This window comes from Pogoniulus pusillus, chromosome 9, assembly GCF_015220805.1.
Source record: "Pogoniulus pusillus isolate bPogPus1 chromosome 9, bPogPus1.pri, whole genome shotgun sequence".
Taxonomy (NCBI): Eukaryota; Metazoa; Chordata; class Aves; order Piciformes; family Lybiidae; genus Pogoniulus; species Pogoniulus pusillus.
Window position 1 is genome coordinate 22,891,336 of NC_087272.1, and position 18,656 is coordinate 22,909,991.

General features: G+C 37.3%; 1 protein-coding gene across 2 annotated transcripts in view; it reads right to left on the minus strand.

Moving 5' to 3' along the window:
- GLRA3 (glycine receptor alpha 3) overlaps window positions 1-18,656 on the minus strand; it is a 72,158-nt gene that overhangs the window by 51,320 nt on the left and 2,182 nt on the right. For both annotated transcript variants that reach the window (XM_064148877.1, XM_064148876.1), the window contains exon 2: window positions 572-699. In XM_064148877.1, the coding sequence (XP_064004947.1) occupies window positions 572-699 (128 nt within the window). The remainder of the gene's footprint in view (window positions 1-571; window positions 700-18,656) is intronic.

Consider the following 18,656-nt stretch of genomic DNA (forward strand, 5'->3'; position numbering starts at 1 on the left):
TTTGTGATGAGTGCTTAAAAGGTACACGTGAAGAGGCAGTTCCAGGTATTGGGAACCTGCTGTTTCAGTGGAGAACTGAGAGCAGAGAAAGAAACAACAGGTTTGGTGGTAGAGAGCTAAGGTAAGATCTCTGAAATTTGATGGACATATCATTAACACACTCTTCCTTTTAGTTATGAACAGGCAGGTCTGAGTATTTGGCCTCTTTCACAGAACTTGCTTTCTGGTGTGCTTCAGGCTCCAAGGTGAAAATAAGAATCCATTAGCAAGCATCAACATGGAAACCAAAAAAACCCAAACCATATTATACAATTCAAATCTATTAATAATAGTGACAGTGATACCACTCTGTGATAAGCTAAATTTCCAAAGAACTGCATTTGGGAGGCTGTGAAAATGACAGAAAGACAGCATATTATCACTGACATAAACTGTCATAGGAAAAAAAGATGGAAAAAAAACCCCACATCTTTTAGTGTGTACTTCATTTTCATATTTGTTCCAGGAACTGCATTTTTTGGAGAATAAATACTGAAATATTGGAAAACTAAAATTTTAGGGTTGAAATTACCTTTGAAATTTGGCCTGATCCTTGCATCGTAGCCTGACATCCTACCCATTAGTTTATCCAGGAAATCAGATGGTGACATTGGCATGCTACGAGATCTTGCACTGTCTGTTTCCTTTGTAGCTACCAAGCTAGCAGCAATAGAAAGAAAGAAAAAAAAAAAAAAACATTTTGTTAGAAATTTTGTTAAGGAAACGTGAATTTTGCAGTCAACCACCTAGTTCATTCTTGTATGAGCAGGAAAACAGGACAGTTAAGACTGACTTTCAAGCTAGTTTATGCTTCAAAAATAATAGCAAAGAAATAGAAATGAAGTTATTTAATTTAACTGTCATTTTATATGCAGATTGTATTTTGCTAAGGTGCATGGTTAGAGGTTACTGTTACCTCCTTCTCAGGATTTTTGGAGATTATTAAAACTTTCAGTGAAGCATCCATTATAAAGTTATCTACGCAGGAGCTGTGAATATGGAATCTGGAGTTTGGTCAAGACTGGTCTGTTTAACTGGGTGTGGTGTATTAAAAGGCTAGATCAGGAAAAAAAGTTGCAAGGATATTTCATAGAATAGTACTACCACCACCACTTTTTGTTCAGCCAATATCAAACAGTCTTTTGGCAAATGGTATTCTTCAACAGTGCCTTAGAGGTTCACATTCTGTTAAAACAAAAGTGACTGTTGTCACGGGGGAAAAACCCAACAGCTGGCTGAAGGAACTGTTTTAGGGCAAAGTTTTCATCTCAGTGCCACATGGGAAATGTCATATCCTATAGCCTCCTTTCCATACTCATGCAGAACTCTCACTGACATTCTAAGGTGTGCTCTGCACATGCCAAGAGTGAGGAATATCAACACTGTGAACAGCCATGTGGACCCTACTAAAAGATCTTTACAATTGTGGAACTCCTACTTGAGTTACAGTAGTCATTAAATATATATGCAAATACATTTCTTAGTAACATTATGATATACAGTGAAACTAAAACCATTTGTGGCTTTTAGAGTCTCAAAAATGTTGTTAGACATTGTATTAAGAAGTCATTTGTTACTGACTGAATGACTGAATTTACTCCATCAAAAATTTGTGTAAAAACTTTTGTTCCAAATAAACTGTTACACAAAGATAGACACAAAAAGAAAAACAGTAATTATATATAAGTAATTATATATAACTACTGTCTTTGATCTATTCTGTCAGATAAATCAGTATCCACCTCAAACCTCAGGAGAGATGAACTGTGAATCAGGCCTTGAAGACTCTCAAATCGATACTTCATGAACTGACAGAGGAAAACACCCTGAATCACAGGTCTCTGAGAGTGCATGACCTACCAAAAGTCGTATTTGAGTCAGAAAGTGTTAGGTGAAGCTGAAGACATTTACTGTGGAACATAAATGTTAGAGAGTAAGAAACAGCCCAGAAAAGCCAAGGTGCAGCTTCTCTACATCAGCACACACATCCTAAATTCTAGACAAGAAGCTACTGTAAGGAGTTGTAGCAAGAATGATGTTCAGCACTGACATCTGCAATTGGGAAAGAAAATAGTAAATCATTGATGGTTTAAAACTAAGAATTGAAAAAGCTCAACATTGACACAGGTATAAATACTGATGAGTCCAAGAAAATAACACATTTCTTAAGTTTGTCTCTTTAAGTAAAACAGTTTAAAAGAGACAGAGGAAGGATACTCAGAAATAAATAAATTGGGAATGTGAGCGTTTGAATCTAAGGATTCAGAGTTCATGCTGAACAGCAGCACTGTTGTGGTACAGCTGTCATAGCACTACTATATTATCCCATGGTGTGGAAAGAGTTGAAAAAGTAGAAGCATGAAGATCACTTATCATTTTATGTTATTAATGAGACCAGGTTAGGGACATTGCATCAAATCCTGTGTCCAAATTTTAAAAGAACATTAAAGCATTAAGAAAAGTATTGAATAAAACCATTAAGTCACAACCTGCAATTTAGGGAAATTTGCAAATAAGAGACATTAAGAACTCAATGAGCTGAGTTTATCAAAAAGAAGATTGAAAAACAACATAACTGAACTGTGTAAATGCTTTCCGTTATTACTCTTTTATGAGTTTAAAATAATTGCTCTTACAGAAATCCAGAGGTAAAAAGAAAAAAGAAGGAAGCTAACATATCTATGAAGCTAGCGCACCAAAATCTACAGAATTGAAACGGGAGACCTTATCTGCAAGATGGCAATTTAGCTACGAGGAGAAAGAATTGGATGTGAATCCATGCTCCTGAAATATCTATTTAAAGTAAGCAGGCTTATGAAAGGAAAACTTTTTCTCTTCCTGTCTTTCAAAGAAAAATGATTGAGAAAAACTTTTCAAAGGAAATTTTGAAATCTCCACCACTGTTTCCTTGTCTGAAACGTTTAAACCTACAAAAATCAGATAGCTTTCCATTGCATGGGTCATTTGGGGATTTTTTTGGATTTTTGTTTTGTTGGGTTTTTTTAAGAATCACTGTATTTTTAGTCATAAATTGCTTCTTTTCTATATGCCTCAAATTTCTGCACATTTTTGCTAGAGCACAAATTTTACAAATGAAAGTGCTTTATATATGCTTTATTTTTAGAGCTTTCTTTTCAAAAGTATTTTCAATTGCACAGCCTTTGAGAGTCTTGTATTTGTGTGCTATAAAATGTAATCATTATCACCAATTTCTAGTCTCTCTTTTAAACTTTTTGACATGGGTTCTTAAAAATCATATTTGGTGTGTTGTTTTAACTATAAAAGAATATTTATTTGAAACTATTGAAGAAAAAGAGTATGGGCTACTGTCAACATCTGTACAGGAAAGATTGTAGTCCTCCAGAAGGGCATAATAAGAATAGCACAGACAAAATGTGAAGGAAGTAATTACATTTTATATCATTTGCTGACTCTCTCCAGTTTGCTGCTGCTACCTATGAATGACAGAGATAAAGAGTATGCTGTGCTGTGCTATACCTCCCACTGGAAGCTTACTGGAGAGAAGGAAAGTTTTCAAGTCCAGGTTAGAGCAGTCCTCTAATTTATCCAAGTTATTCTTTAAAGCAGTCTCCAAAGTTTCACTAACTTACATTTTAATACAGTCAGGCTTATCTGAATTGGATGGCATGTTCATTTTCTTCCTTCCATAATTAAACTGCATATGTATTTTATCTAGAATATCCTATATCAACAGCAGGTTGCTGTCATATTTGACTTGCTGATTTATCTCATCTGATCAAAAATTCTTTCTTTCATCTCAACCACAACCCATTTAGAGAAGCAGAAGTGCTATATTTCATCTTAGAATGCATACTACAGAACTGTTATATGATGCTTTGTGTGCATTATAATGGTCCAGTAGCTCTTTCATTTCATTAATTAGCCTATTCTTTCAGACAGAAAGTGTGATAAAACCCCATGAGCAATTGAATCCTGTGTTTGAGGGCCATTCCCTCCAGCTGATGTCTGAACGATTTTTATACACTTTACATTAAACAGCTTTGTGAAAAATGTCAAGAAATTAATTACACATTCATAAGGAAAGCAAAAGTGCAGCCAGCCAGTGCACACTCAGCTGCATCTAACAAACAGCAGTACACAGAAGCATATGAGTAAATTTCTCTGCACTGGTATTTATTCACTGGTTCACAAATAATAGTTAGATTAATTAATCTCATGAATAATTCTCTTGATTCTGTAACCATAAGTAACGGTGGTAAAACTTGTAAATTTTAAAATAAGAATTATACAGTGTAGATATATAGTTAAAAAGGTCTGCTAAAATGAAATGTTTCTCAAACTGGTGATGTCTGATCATCTGACAGTGCCTTAATAATCACATATTCAAAATTGCATCAGTGAGATTTTGTGATATCAAACGTCTTTAAAACCTCTTCAGTGCAATATAGATCTTTTCACAAAATATATTGGGTTGAATTGATAGGAATGTTGAGTATTATGTTTGAAGAAATCAAAAGCATTCCTTTTTGGTAATCCCTAATCTGATCTTTTAATTTGCAAGAATGAACATAAACATGACAAAAATACCTCTTTTGATAGGAAAAGGTTCCAGAATGTGTTAACTTAAAATTATAGCCAAATATTAACAAGAATAGCAATTGAAGGCCTCAAGCCCATCCGAATTAAGGTGTTTTCTTCGTACAGTATTGATAAAAACTGCTCTTTTAGAATGATAAAAACTGCTTTCAATTGTGATGGTTTGGATGTAATCTAGTTCTTCTCACCAAAACATTCTAGCTAGCTACAAACTAGCACATCAATTACAGAAAAAAAACAAACCAAACAAACCAACAACAACAAAAAAAGCCAAGGTAAGTCATAAACAATACTAATTTGAGTTTTTTGTGGCTAAAACTAAGTTTTTTTCCAGATTTGTGCACAGTTTTTCATTAAAATGCATCTGTTCAGTCAAGTAGCATGACACATGTTCATGTGTTTAGACTGGGTGCCTGAGATATCTGTGTCAGAAGAAAAATGCAGTTCTGTGTTTTATTTCAATACACAACTTGAACTTTTAAAAGCCTTGCAGATGAGATAGGTATTATGGAATAGGAGCTCAGAAGGGGAATTACTATGTTTAAAGCAAGTGTTTTTAAAAATTGCAATGCAATTTCAAAACAATCTCTCCTCTACTGGAAAGTAAAATCCGTAACAGAAAATAGAAGACAAATTGATTTCTCTTATCAGAAGCTGACCATCAGCAGTACTGATTCACGAATAGCCAGGGCTGCCCTCAAAAGCCAAGAGCTGTGTCAGAGGGTCACAGCTGCACAAATCCATTCCTGAAAGTGATATACAGAGTCAGCTGTCACTGCTGCCCCATTCTAGTTCACACAGAAACTTTCTTCTGAGAAGCAAAACAAGACTCAAAATTCTTCTCCTTCTCTGAATTATCTTTTGGAGGATTCAGTCTCTTTATACTATCTACTTCATGAACCCAAAGTAACTGAATTTCTAGTTTAGAGCCTGAATTAGTTAGCATTACTTTCTGCTATTCAAGGTTAACACAAGGAGATAATTTTATCCTCTAATTTTGAATAAGTTCAAATTATTAGATTAGTTCAATAGTTTCAATATCATACTGCAGAGATAAGTAGTATCACATAAAGACACATTTTTTAGCCAGAGTAACAATATTTTTGTGCAAGAAACAATAGATTTCCATTAAGATGACAAATCATCCACTCTTTTTTCCATTTAGTGCTGCTTGCAGGTTAGTCAATTGTTTATGATATACCTGATACTTATGTCATAGCTTCTCCTCTTCATTATTACAGTTGAGAACTCCTCTGGTGCTACAGTCTTCCTCCAGTCTCGTTTGTTATGGAAGTAAAAATAATACAATGTTTGTAGCTCAATTACTTTATATGCTGTAGCTGAAAAAAAGCTTTGAACAGCTGTGGACTGTTTCAGATTTTCTTAACAGAGAGGAAATAGTAATAGATTTCAAGCCTTCTGGTTAAGACTTTCTGACCTATCAGCATTCTACAGGTCAAAGGGCTTATTCTAGGTGAGGGTAAATTTGTTTGTGAGTACAATGCTTTACAGTCCCCCCTTTGGATAAAAAAAATCTCTTAGGGTTCAGGAAGAAAACAAATTTGTCAGTGCTCTTCATAATCATATGGACATGGCTTTCTGTCTTAATTAATGTATTCAATAAGCTACAAGTTGTCAGTCTAATTTTGCTTTCTTATTTAAGACAAGTTTACTGTTGCTAATTTCAGTCACGCAGCATGTGAATTCTCTTAAGATACTTTATGAATTTTGACTCTGGATATGTGATGCCCCCACACACTTTGGAAATCACCCAGACTAGACTCAGCCGGCTCTGGAAATGGAATGAAGCTTGTATTTACAGCTTAGCAGAATATACAAGCGGATATTTACCGTATATACAGTTATAGACAGAAATATACAAGGTAAAAGGTAACACAGAAACACAACAACCCTCCCAGAAACCTGATTCCCCAGGAGGAGCTCTCAACCACCCTTCCACCTATCCCTGCCCCCCTCCCCGCCCTTGCCCCAGTCCCAAGGAAGAATGGAGGTTCAGCCAGGGGGTTAGGAAGCAAAGTGGATTAATTAAAGAAAAAAATGGCAGAGAGAGACTAGAGAGAGATGCAGCTCAGCCAGTTACTCAGCAGAAGTGCCTTTATGTTTTGATTGATTGTTGTTTTTATACATCTCAGCAGGCCTATGGGTGAGGTAGACATCAGCCTTGTTTTCCTTCCACGATCTATAATCTAGTTCTTCTCACCAGAACATTCTAGCTAGGCTCAAACTAGCACAGGGTATTTTCTCTTTGTATTTCCAGAAACACCTGCTTCCTTAGTACTCTCTTTTTGCACCTGTTCTCACCTCTTAAGTTCTTGCTGTTTCTAATTTGTTCAACCAATAATCAAACACTTATATACCTATACAAGGAACAGAGAATGTTTCAAATATTCAAGTTCTGACACATCTGTCACTCTCCCAAATATTACTCCATGGATGACATTCTGACAACTCTGAATTAAAGACAGGCAGATCTCCCCAAAATTCAATTAACTGTTTTGGGAAGGGGGTTTATGTAGATAAAGTTGGCTGAAATGAATGACATATCTTGGAGAATAGAAACTCCAAATCAATTTGTAATAGTCTGGACCTGCATTAGTATCTCATTATAAAGACAAATTTGCATATTAATTGAATATTGAGGAAAATTCATTGGAGTAATGGATAGATTGTAAAATGATCAGGTAAAATAATTTCAGAAGACTGTTTTTATAATACCACATATCTTTGATAAAAGCATGTCAGGGATGAACAATTACACTTATTTTTGTGATTAATGAATGATTCCTTGTCTTGGGTTCAAATGCAGGTTCCCAGAGACTCTTACAAATTTAATAGACCCAATGACAATTTATAGAATTTATAGAGTGCCCTCCCCTCTTCCCCCTCCTTTTCCCCAAAAGACAGGGAGAGAGATAAAGGTAGGGACACCCAAATAAATCAATCTCACTCAATTTGGAAGTTAAAAAGGAAAAAGTTTAACAATAACTTAGAAAAGGGTATTGGAGGTAGGGGAGTTTACAAAGGATAAGGAAGGGAAAACAGCAAAATACAAACAGGGATGGATACAACCCGAGCAATGTGATGGTGTCTCTGCCTCGTGGCTGCCACGTGGTGTGCTGGCATGCAGTATGGGTGTGTGGTCATGAGTGAACGCAGGAAAAAGAGAGTGAGACAGGAAACTCCTGTCTCTTTTATACCACAGGATGTGGGGGGAGTGGGCTAACCATCACCTGGAGTGTGGCCCACCCCTGGGGAGGGGCCAAGACCCCCAGGGTCAGGTTCAGGGTCACTCCCCCAGGAGTGTTAACCCTATACATTCCTCTAACCAGTTGAACCTGTATGGGAACTGCATAGTGGCTTTCTCTACCATAATGAATAAGGGTTTAACTGATGTCAGTGAGGCAACATTAAACTGAAAGGAGAATTAATTGAAATGATACTTTAACCTGCCTAAGAAATGCAAACTCTTCCCAAGTCTAGGGGCAACCTGTGAATACTGAAAAGAGAATTCTAAAGATTATAGCTGCTTGGTTGATCATGTATTTTGAATGCATCCCAAAATGTACTTTAAATTGTAGAGCTGCCTGTGAGTTTTCTAGTAATTTACTCTCTAGATAGATATTTTACTATTGTGGCATTGCTCTGCTAGCTCACTTTGCATATATCGGGTTGCTGTACTCTCACTCGATATAAGCAAGAACAGAGTCCACTGACATGTACATCTGCAAAAGAAAGATATTTATCATAAACATAATTAATGACCATTTAGAATGTCATGTCTTCTCTTCCTCCTTTACCCTGTTTTGCTTTAAACCTCCATTTTTATGAGTTGAAAACCATAACTGAAATTGAAAAGTGGTAGTTTTTGATATGCTTCTCCTCAAACAATTCATTTACTATTCACAAAAATCTTCACAGAAGATCTTCAAACAGAATGAAATACTTGAGGTTTGTCAAAACTAGATAAAAATCCATTTTTTAACTAAAACTGCAGGGCTTTTCAAGACTGAAGCACAATTCAATTAAACACTATTCCATATGCCCTAGGGAAGCTCTACTTGTGTCATCAGTGCAACTATTGTATTTTCTCTGAGCACATCAGATGGCAGTTTAGAAGATGAGACTTTTTCCTCCAAAATAAGCTTGCTAAGACATAAATTTACTTAGAGAAAAGCTGAAAATAGCCTCATCTTAAAGTAAATATTTCAACAAGCAGGACTACAGCCCAGAGAAGTCAAAACTTAGCAGTAAATAGAACTCAGTGCTAGATGAAGTGGTTTTTTTTTCCCAGAATACTTCTCATTAAATTGTTTATCCTGATTAGTCATCTAATTATAGTGCAGATACTGTGTTATTACTATTGACTCAGAATTTGCAATTATATTTCAATTAATAGAAAATGTTCTAGTTGGGAAAATCCTAATTTATTGAAATAAGAGTTTTATGGAAACATATCTGTTTCAGTGTTACTTTAATAAAATGCTGGCTTGGATGGGATATTGTCCCATGTACTTTCTATTCTGTCAGACACAATCAGTTTTCTAATGTTGATGTGAACTGAAGGTGGAGTCTCAGTTTCTAATTTTTAAAACCTTCTCTAACAGAGGGTTTTTTCCTGCATCTGCAACTTAAACCTCCTTTTGTGTGTAGAAAAAGCAATGTGATCTTTCCCGAGCTCTGGAGTTTTCTGAGACAGGAATGGTGGTGTCCAATCAGCTGTATTATTCGCATGAGATACTAAGCTGTTTTTTTTTTCTTTTTGATTAATTCTATCCAAAATATAATTCAACATAATATTTTCTTTAAGGAACAGTGTTGAGCTTCAGGGTGATGGTAAGAGTGGCAGGATTCATGCCACATAATGACAGAACCCAGTATTTCTAATGCATGCATTGAAGCATATTCCTTACTGAGTAAGTCAGAGAAAATAATGTGAAGGTTAAAAGACAGTGCTGCTAGGCTTTCATATTTTCACCAAAATTATCCTGGTCTGCTACATGCATTCTCTTTCACACACAGAAAGTGGCCATGTATCCAACAACCCTTGATTATTGTCTGAGTCTTACAGGCTTCATATAAACAAATGGAAATATGCTAGGTGAAGGAAAGATCATGACCTGCACTAGTCTGCTGTCACTTCCTGCACATCCTATGTGGGCTGGGCAGTAGGCTTCATAGGGTCCAGGCAGAGCATCTCTCCCTTGGGAGATTGTGAAGGCGTTGAGAACCACCCCTCACAGTGTTCCAGCCTTTATTATGTACAAGATACTTCATCTCCTGAAGGAGTCAGCACAGTTCAAAAGTATGAAGAAATACATTCTGTCTGCTAGTTTGAGGCTAGCTGAAATATTTTGGTGAGAAGAATTAGATTATAGGCTGTAAAAAGGAAACAGTGGTGATGTCTACTTCACTTATAGGCTTGCTGAGATACATAAAAACAAGAACATAAAGCATAGATAGGATAGTGGCTCTGTCACAACCGGTGCCTTAACTTTTCTCCCTGGCTTGCTTTCTGTGCAGCTAATCCTTCTGCTTTCTAACTCCCCAGCCAAACCTCCAAACTCACCTTGCAGGTAAGGTGAACTATGGGATAAAGTAGAGGGGTGTATAAGAGGTGGAGGGGTGGTCAGGAACCCCTCCTGGGGACTCAGGTTTCTGGGAGGGGTGTTGTATTTCTGTATTACCTTTAACTTGTATATTTCTGTATATAGCTGTGTATATTGTAAATATCTGGTTGTGTATTGTGCTAAGCTGTAAATGTAAAGCTTCATTTCCTTAATTTCCAGCTCAGCTGAGTCTAGTCCAGATGCTTTCATAAGAGCGGGGGGCAGGTAACACCCAAACCATCACATTAGGGAATCTAAACAACTCATTCGTGCTTAGATTCTGATTACAGATGAAAATTTGAGTACTCTTGCATGCAAAGATCTGTGTTCAAGAACAGCAAAATTAGATAAAGAGACAGATACATTCTTAGAAGTTTATTTGCACAGTGTTAATATTTGGGGATGAGTTCTGGAGGTAGAAATTTAACACATATATGGAGAAACTGCTTGCAAAATAGCATTTTTTTAATTCTAGTTCTCTACTGTGTTGTACTTTTTGTAATGACAGGTTATCATCTCAAGTGGGTGCATTTAATATTCACTTTATGTAGTAAAAGAAAAATAGTATCATGTTCAAAACAAGAACTGAAGCAAAACAAAAGATAGCTTATTTAACTCTTGAAAATTAGGAGTTGAAACAAACTGGCAAATCTGCTTTCCTTAAAAACAAAACAACAGCAGCAAGAACAACAAACAAATCTAAAGAAAGTTTGCATAAAGCTGTTTTTCTGATAAAGCAATGAAAAAACTGACTATGGATTTTAAAACGTCTTTTATGGGATTAGTCGAGATGTGAGGCTGAAATCTGCCCGTTTTGATTTTAGTTCTAATACTGCTGTGCTGTTTAATGTTTTTTCAGTGATAAAGACAGTGGGATCGACTGCACCATCAGCAAAATTGCAGATGACACCAAGCTGAGTGGTGCTGTCGATACACCAGGGGGATGGGAAGTCATCCAGAGAAACCTGGACCAGCTGGAGAGCTGGGCCTGGGTGAACCTCATGAGGTTCAACAAGAGCAAGTGCAGGGTTCTGCGCCTGGGCCAGAACAATCCTCACTATCAATACAGACTAGGGGATGAGGTGATAGGAAGCAGCCCTGAGGAAAGGGACTCAGGGGTGCTGTTAGACAAGAAGCTGGACATGAGCAGTCAAATCACATCCTGGGCTGCATCAAAAGCAGCATTGCCAACAGATTCAGAGAGGTGATTCTGCCACTTTGCTCTTGTGGTGGTTTGGGTGTTACCTGCTCCCCCCCAAGCTGGAAATTACCCAGACTAGACTCAGCCAGCTCTGGAAATTGAGTGAAGTTTATATTTACAGCTTAGCATAATATACAAGCAGATATTTACAATATATAAATTTATATACAGAAATATACAAGGTAAAAGGTAATACAGAAACACAACTCCTCTCCCAGAAACCTGAGTCCCCAGGAGGGGCTCCCAACTGCCCTTCCACCTTCTCCCACTCCTCCACCTTACCCCAGGCATTGCCTTGTGCCCAAGGAAGAATGGAGGGTTGGCCAGGGAGGTTAGGAAGCAGGTGGATTAATCAGACTAGGTTAGAGAGAAAAATACAGCCCACAGCCTGGACAGAGAGTGACTCAACAACTCCCTTATCTATGCTTGGATTCTTGTTCTTATACCTCTCAGCAAGCCTATAAGTGAAGTAGACATCACCATTGTTTCCCTTTCACAGCCTGTAATCTAGTTCTTCTCACCAAAGCATTCTAGCTAGCTTCAAACTAGCACAGCTCTTGGTGAGACTTCATCTGGAGTACTGCATCCAGGTCTGGAGCCCTCAATATAGAAAAGACATGGATCTGATGGAGCGGGTCCAGAGGAGGGCCACAAAAATGATCAGGGGATTGGAGCACCTCTGCTGTGAGGACAGGCTGAGGGAGCTGGGGTTGTTCAGCCTGGAGAAGAGGAGACTCTGGGGACACCTAATAGCATCCTTCCAGTACCTGAAGGGAGGCTACAAGAAGGACGAAGAAAGACTGTTTACAAAGGCCTGTAGTGATAGGATGAGGGACCATGGCTTCAAACTAGAGAAGAGCAGATTTACATTGGATCTTAGAAACAGATTTTTACCATGAGGGTGGTAGAACACTGGAACACATTGCCCAGAGAAGTGGTTGTGGCCCCACTCCTGGAGATACTCAAAGGGAGGCTCCAGAGGGCTCTAGGCAATCTGATCTAGTTGAGGATGCCCTACTTACTGCAGATGGGGTTGGACTAGATGCCTTTTGGAGGTCCCTTCCAGCCCAGCCCATTCTATGATCTGATGCTACAGTGTTAGGGAAAACACTCAGATGTTCAGGCACAGAATTAACATTTACCTTATAATATTTTATCTAGTCATAATTTAATTGTGTGAAATCAGTGCTTCAGTCATGATTGAGTTTAAACTTTGTGGTTTTGCCTTCAAAAGAAGTTTTACCCTGCTTTTGCTAGCAATTTACCACTTTATGACATTTATTTTATTTATCCAGTAGGGCACACTTAGCCAGCAGATATATTGCTCATAAAACTGGAAGTTTAGTTGGTCCTTCAGATTAATATGTCTTAGCCTGTATATGCCTAGAGCATGGACACTCCTGTGTATTACTGCATTGAAGAGATAACAGTGCATTTCAGGGTTGTTTTTGGTTGGTTGGTTGGTTGGTTGAACATTAGAAACCAAGTTTTCACTGAGCTCTGCAGTCACTCACTAAGACTTAAAGTAGTAATAATTTTAAAAACCATGCCAATTTTCTGAAGCACCGTATCTAGTGTAACTGTATTTATAAGGCATTTCTCCTCAGTGGCTAGCTATGAAATTAATGTTAATAGGTAAAAATTATACAGGTCTATAAACAGACAATTTTACAGAAAGTCACAGGATCACAGGATGTTGGGGTTTGGAAGGGAACTCTGCAGGTAACTAAGCCCAACCCCCCTGCCAGAGCAGGACCATATAAAAGTCATCTTGGAAATTATATATTCTGGTACTTGTGGATCCTCAGAGATGCTGTGAAAGATTACATTTGGCTCATATTTTACCTTTTAAAATTCTGAAAGGGAGAAAAAGAAACTGAAGATAAATTCTAGCCATAATGGAGTGTCATGCAAAAAGTACCTATGATGGGAAGCCTTGGGAAAGGGTGAAATGGGTGGGTATTCAAGTATTACCTTTTAAAATATCAAATATATTTTTATATGTTTTATATAAAATATAAAATGCAGAAAAGAGAAAAAAATATTAAAACAGGTAGTGTAGTTATAACTGCAGCTTGAATCTTAATCAAGATGAGTGTGCAGGTTTGAGGCTAATTGAATCATAGAATCATAGAATCAACCAGGTTGGAAGAGACCTCCAAGATCATCCACTCCAACCTAGCACCCAGCCCTAGCCAGTCAACTAGACCATGGCACTAAGTGCCTCATCTAGTCTTCTCTTGAACACCTCCAGGGACAGTGACTCCACCACCTCCCTGGGCAGCCCATAAATCCTTAGCTGCAAGAAATTAAAAAAACAGCATGTACCCTCTATCACCCATTCTTTTGCTGAGAAATGCAACTAGTCAGAATATAGATAAGATGGTCACTTTTCACACACTCCTCAGCCCTCACTTCTGGCTGTGCCTTCTGGCAGTCTGGTCTCTGTGGCTGCCTCTGCCTAATCCAATCTAACCCTTTTCCCTCTAACCTCCTTGTCTTTTTTTTTTTTTTTTTTTTTTTTTTTTTTTTTGGACACCTCAGATCTCCAGATTTATCACATGAGATATGAGATATATGTGGGTTAATCTGGTTATTTCTGAAAGGACAGAAAGAGGGAGGGGGAAGGGGGGATTGAGTCACAAGCCCTCCTGGGGATTCTGATTGTTTCTGGGAGGGTTATTGTGTTTCTGTATTACTTTTAACTTGTATATAACTGTATATGTTTGTGTATATATGCTTGTATATTGTGTTAAGCTGTAAATAGAGCTTCATTCTTTGACTTCCAGCTGGCTGAGTCAAGTCTGGGTGATTTTCTTAAGTGTGAGGAGTGGGTAACTTCTAAACCATCACAATGAGTTAAAACATTAGTTAGCTTTTTCCAGTGTTACAACTGTACTGATTTTGTTCATGATACTTTTTCTAAATTAGTGTTAGCTGTAAGAATCACATACAGGTTAATAGCAAATTACTCAACCTTACATTTTGAGAAAATGTGGTACTTCCTTATTTGCTTTCTACTCTATTGTTTCACTGGACAGTCTGAGGCTAATCTGCTGCCTTACTTTTTCCTGTAGGCATTGATTTGTATTAGGCAGTAGCCCCATTACCTGTGCAGCTCTACTGTTTCAACAGCCCCAGACCACAGTCTTCTTGAATTTTTCTACATTTTCTATTCTCTCAAACTGTTTCCCCTGGAAACTGCATGTCACTAATGTTTCATGTCACCAAATAGAAACTCCAGTAATAACAATATTGAAGAGGACTGATCTTCCTTAGGGAAGTTCCTACCTAGAAATTGCCCTGACTCTCCCCACTGTCCCTGCCTATTTTGTGCATCTGTGGTAGGTCTAGAGGGAAAATGGGGTGGTATGTGGTATAGGAAAACTACATAGAAAGTGTTTGTTATGTAGAAAGTCCACTGCAATGTAGACCAAGTATATTTACCCTGTGCTGTTAGGTAACATTGGAGGAATTCATTAGACAGACAGCTGGGAAAGCAATAGCAAAATTAGTTCTTTTATAATCCCATGCAGTCTAGATTTGTACTTTCTTCTTTCTTTTTACTTCCACTACTTAGCATCTGTATTGATGCAGTATCTCAAAAATCAGAGTGGATCATATGGCTTCAAAAGCCATCAAAAAATAGTGGTTTATAGTCTGTGCTAGAAAAAAAAAGTACATTCTCAAAGAGCCTTTCCTTTTCTCTTGACTTCACATTGCAGACTGTTCCGCTTCCTGATACTCTTCTCATTCTTCTGCTTTGGTCCTGCATTCTTGTTATGTATAGTTTCTACCTGTGTCCTTTCCTGTTTGCTGAAAGGTTCGCTTTCTGCTGGCAGTTGATAGCCTCTAAAGAGTGCCTTTTATTCAATCTGCTCACAGTGCCTATATATTTGGTCCTATCTTCTTTTAATGATTCTTCCAACAAACACCATGGTGATCAGTAGGAAAGGCAATAAAAAGGAGAAGATGCAGTACTACACAGAAGGGCTCTTCATCGCTCATTACTTGAGAAAAGCTGATTTGAGGGAATAATTCCCCATAGGTATTATTACATAATACTCAATAAGGTCATTTGAAGCTTGTATTCTAAATCTGTTAAATCAAGAACCCCTAATCTTATTAAAAAATCACTTTTTTCTAATTGTCATGATTTCTAGGCTATCTGGACAAGACTAATCTGACAGAGGAGCTATTGCATTTTTCATCATAGAGAAGCACAGCACTTATCTCACAGTATCACTTGCTTTCTGTCATTGTTAATGTCAATTGGCTAGAAATGAATTAGGAGAGGTTGAAAAATAAGAAAATGTCACTACCACAGTAAAAATGGAAAGATTCATGTTTCTAATTGCTCTTATCTAATTTTCTTAGTCCATAGCATTATAAACTCAAACATTTCTACAAATTGCAAACACGGAAATAATAATAAAAAAAACCAACACTTTTTTTAATAGAAATAAACAACAGATTGCAAAAGTTCTGGCTAAATTTGTAGTCATGACAAAACTTATATTTGGTTTGAAGGGATTTCATAATTTTCACTGCTATAGTTGACATACCAGAGAATTTGAGTGATATATTCTTGTTCACAGGAAATCCCACTTCCTTTTTGTCTGAATTTTAAAAAGTAAAAAGCCTGTCTATGCTTCCCCCACATCACCTGCAAGGGAACCCCAAATGCGCTCCTTCTAACATTTTATAAGAACCCTAAGCACATTCCCTTCATCCCAGGGGTCTGGCAACCCGGGCTCAGTGCCAGTTCTTATAATACAGTAGCTCAGCTTTGAAGCAGAGCTGTTTGATAAGCTGTAAACGCCTTAGCAGGGATTCACCCCTCTTCTCTCAGGAGATGGGATTTTAATCTTTCCTTTCCTTTTCCTTCTTTCCTTCCTTCCTTCCTTCCTTCCTTCCTTCCTTCCTTCCTTCCTTCCTTCCTTCCTTCCTTCCTTCCTTCCTTCCTTCCTTCCTTCCTTCCTTCCTTCCTCCCTTCCTCCCTTCCTCCCTTCCTCCCTTCCTTCCTTCCTTCCTTCCTCAGGAGTACTGATGAGATGCTTTTTGGCTCTGTGCAAGCTACTGTGCAAGTACACCTTCACCTGGCCTCATACCTTCCTAATTCTGACCCTGAGCCTGATCTGCTGTCCTGACTTTTTGGCTTAACCTTGGACCTGTCTCATAACAATCAACTTCACTTGCAAATCTGAACTAGTTTTTGGACTGTCTCTGCTCTGCTTCTACACAGGTGCTGTGGGGCTGCTAACTTTGCTGGTAGGATCTTGTTCCTGCTTGCCTTGGTGTGACTATAAGCTCCCAGCTCACCTGCCCTTCCCTTGTCACTCCCTGAGACATAGCAAACCTTTTTTATTAGGACTTGGAGTCTGTTGACTGATTTATCTTGCAGAATCTTTTCACACTGAATGTGGGCTGATGAGGAAAGCTATTGTGCTGCTATCTTGAATTGTTACATTTTCCTTCACATGCTATTTTTCACATCCTGATTTTAATAGACAGTTTTATTTCTTGGATAATATTGTAAGCATAACTCTTAACATGCTAATAAGATATTAAATCCTCATCAGAACATCTGAAAATATTTTCAGCCATGTTTGTGATTAATATATTTTAGCTGTTTTCTTTTTTCATTATTTGGGGAAACTAATGCTGACTTAAAGGATACTGACTTCTCCATCTTAAACAAATTTGCAATGTAATGCAGGAATAATTTCAAAATCTGTGAGCTCAGACATGCCTCAGAGTTAAATAGTGTGAAGATTTTTTTTCCACAAGAATCTGGTCTCTAAGTGCAATTATCTGTCTCTGTGATACTCTTTCCTTCAAAAGAAAGACAATGGGGTAGTGAACAGAACAAGGAAAGAGGTAATAACATAGTCATAACATGATTTCTTGGTGTATGCTAATTTGATTAACTAAGGAAATATGATGTAGAGAGAATCTGTTTTGCATTTCCACAGTGCCACCTACCTTTTCATTCTGTGCTTTTCCCATACACAGGTCTACATATAAAATAGCTATACTATATCGTTTAAGGCGAAAGCAGAGTCCCTGGAAAGTCCCTGACTGTGTAGCTCTAATAGATCTGTGCTCTTGTCCATGCAAATTTGAGAGCTGTCATGAAACTTATTCACAAATCTGATCTTCATGTTGACTCTACCAATACGATCTTGCTTTCAGCATGACCTCTTGTCATGCAAATCCAGAGGAATTTTTGTTTACACTATTACTTCAATGAAAACTCATAGGAATAGTGAGTCTTAGAGATTTTTATAACTTCAAAACATATCTTAGATGTGTTCATTTTCCATTTTCTGGTAGTGAATACAGTTATTTTAAGTCTCTATTAAAGCATCTCCCCTATCTTTCCCCCTTATTTTTGCATTTCTATTCTCAGTATCACACCAGGGCTTGGCCTGGCAGTCATTAATAATTTTTTTGGGGGGGAGGTAGGGTTTGATTATAGCTTTTCTCCCAATTCTCAAATATTTCACTGAAAACATAATAGAATCTCGTGTACTTATTTTTTTCATGTCTGGAATCTATTCATGTGTTATCAGTAAGTACATTATTAATCTCAGATATACTAGTACAAAAGTGTACAATATTATGAAAGACTGATAACAGTGTTTTATTCTCTCTTCAGTGTCTTTCAGAAATTAAATTAATAATTAGGTTCTACAATGACCAATCTTGTTTCAGTCATTTCAATTTGAAAAGTCTATAGATGAGGAATGAAAAATTAATTATTAAAAAAAAAAAACACACCAAAAGCCAAAAAACAGAAATCAGGTGCAACTTCTTCTTGTGAACCATGCCAGTCTCAAAAATTTTCTCATTAAGGTATCAAGGCTGAAAATGTATACTGAAAAAAAAAATCCTGTTTTCATTTCACTCATACCAAAGACAAAATTAAATATCTATCTTCACAGGCCTAACATTTAAATGATCACTTTAAACAGCCTCAGGGCTATAGGACAAGAAATGAAAGTTTTTACTGTCAAGTTCATTCAGTCTTTTCACACAGCCTTCAGTGTGTGTTAATGAAAAGCAGAAACATTTTGATGCCCTAAATATAAAAGAAGATACATACTTTCTTCCCATAACATTTGAGGAAGTAAAACACTGGAGATTTGCACCTAGAAATTAGTAGCACCTGCATCTTTTCATTCAGGGTGTTACATAGGTGCAAAGGC